At 56.4% G+C, this 1,851-nt stretch overlaps 1 protein-coding gene across 1 annotated transcript; it reads right to left on the bottom strand.

Moving 5' to 3' along the window:
• Positions 1-229: 229 nt before the first annotated feature.
• On the bottom strand, positions 230-1,531 carry LOC149334544 (uncharacterized). Its single transcript, XM_089556267.1, has one exon. The coding sequence runs from the start codon at positions 1,506-1,508 to the stop codon at positions 324-326; it is 1,185 nt and encodes a 394-aa protein (XP_089412393.1). The 5' UTR covers positions 1,509-1,531; the 3' UTR covers positions 230-323.
• Between the last annotated feature and the right edge of the window lie 320 nt (positions 1,532-1,851).

Here is a 1,851-nt window from a genome sequence, read left to right as displayed (position 1 = left end):
AGCTGACATTGTCGTCGTCTTGCTCCAAGGCCCCGTACGTTTAACGTCGCTACCCGTAGCGCTCTTTCGATATTAACCGCCATGGCTACACGGTAGAATGGTGCCCATTACAATAGCCCAAGGGTCTGTGGTCATCATACTGTGGCGATAAGCGCGTCGAAGGCCAGGAAAAAAAAAATAAAACTCTAACCAACAAAAAAGGACAGTCCAAGTAAACTTGGCACCTCTTTCCAAGCCCGAACACGAAAAACGAACCGCTCATGATGAGGGCCATGGCGTTTACGGAAACCCCTCCCAACCCACCTTAGCTAGACAAACTAAATTTACGGGGGCGGTTTACCCGCCTGCCGCGAATCGACCGGAATGTTCGGTCGCGGCTTCAAGGTAGACCTCCGCATACCTGGGGCTTTGGTGGGTGGCTCGTCTCCGCCCCCGCCGTCCTCCTTCGTCCCAACGCTAAGGATCTTGTCGTGTGGTCGTTTCCCCGCCAGCAGGCTGGCTGAAGCGCTAAGGATGTCCATAACCTCGGGTTCTGAGGTGCTGGGAGCCGCTTCATAATCAACTGAGGTTTTCAGCTCGGCGCTCGGAGCTGTCGAAGAATCCTGCGAAGGCGGTTGATGCTGCTCTGCAGTAACCGCTTCGGTTCCGGGTTGCTCCTGCTGCGGCAGTGGAATCACCGTATTTTCGGCAACCTCCGTTCTTGCACTTGCCACCGATGCTGCATCGTCCATGTCCGCCTCGTCCATGAGCAGGTTTGAGGCGTCGTCGGTGGTTGTCAGTCCTGTTACGCTGGCATACGTCCGCTCGCACTGGCTGCTCTCATGACCGAAGCGTCGGCACGCACTGCACTTGGGGATGCGGCAGTCGCGACGAATGTGGCCCGTGCCACGGCACCGAAGGCAGAGCGGAGCCCTGCCTGGCACGACCACGAGGGCCAACTCTCCGGCAACGCTCACCTGGTGCGGCAGGTCGTCCAACTTTACGCCCGGCTTCAACTTCAAGGTGACCAGTCTGGTAGTTGAGCCCTTATCTGCTAGGCCGTGCACCCGCCACCGCTCTCGGCCGACGTCTGTGACCTTCCCGTACGGCTCGAAGGCAAACCGTACGTCGTCGTCGGGCACGCTGTGCAGCAACCAATGCACTTTCATGCGAACGTCCTGGTTGGCAGGATCAATTACGATACAGCGGCACTTTTTCACCAGCAGCTCACCCATGCCGACAATCTTTTTCACCGCATCTTCGTCCTTGAAAGTCACCGCCCACACATGGCTCATGCGGTAGGCTCCGAGGGCAATCACTTCCGGCAGGAGCGATAACTCGGCGAGCGCATCGCGAAAATCTTCTGCCCGATACGGGCGGGCCCTAACATCACAGTGTAGAAAAACGGTGTTCAAAACAAAACGCCCTGTTGGCAAACTAGGCAAAACAACTTGGTACTCATTGTCTGAAGCAATATTCCTGTTACCGCGGCCCTGCTGGGCCGCTGAAGCCGCTCCTACGGAGCCCATGACACACACGTCCGTCACGCTCGGTGGCCGGAAATGGAATCCCTATGCCACGACTGCGGTGATTAATCCTTGACATATAAAAGCATTTTCCTCGGCGATAAGACATTTCCTCCTTTCCAGGCGTGACGTCAGACAAGCTAGCGCAGCGCCACCCGTGACCGCTTAAACCGGCTTACTGACGCTTCGTCCATGCGCGACGCTTTTCATGTTGTAGGCGGCCGTCACGTGGTGATAACTGGTGATGTGGTGCTCGTTCCGCCATTACTTCTGACCGTGGTCGTCATTTCGACTTCGCATTATTCGCCAACCTACCCGTCCATAACATCAAGACGATCTTTTACCA

This window comes from Amblyomma mixtum, chromosome 8 (assembly GCF_055824585.1).
Source record: "Amblyomma mixtum isolate Tamu chromosome 8, ASM5582458v1, whole genome shotgun sequence".
Lineage (NCBI taxonomy): Eukaryota > Metazoa > Arthropoda > Arachnida > Ixodida > Ixodidae > Amblyomma > Amblyomma mixtum.
This window is presented reverse-complemented; position numbering and strand designations above follow the sequence as displayed.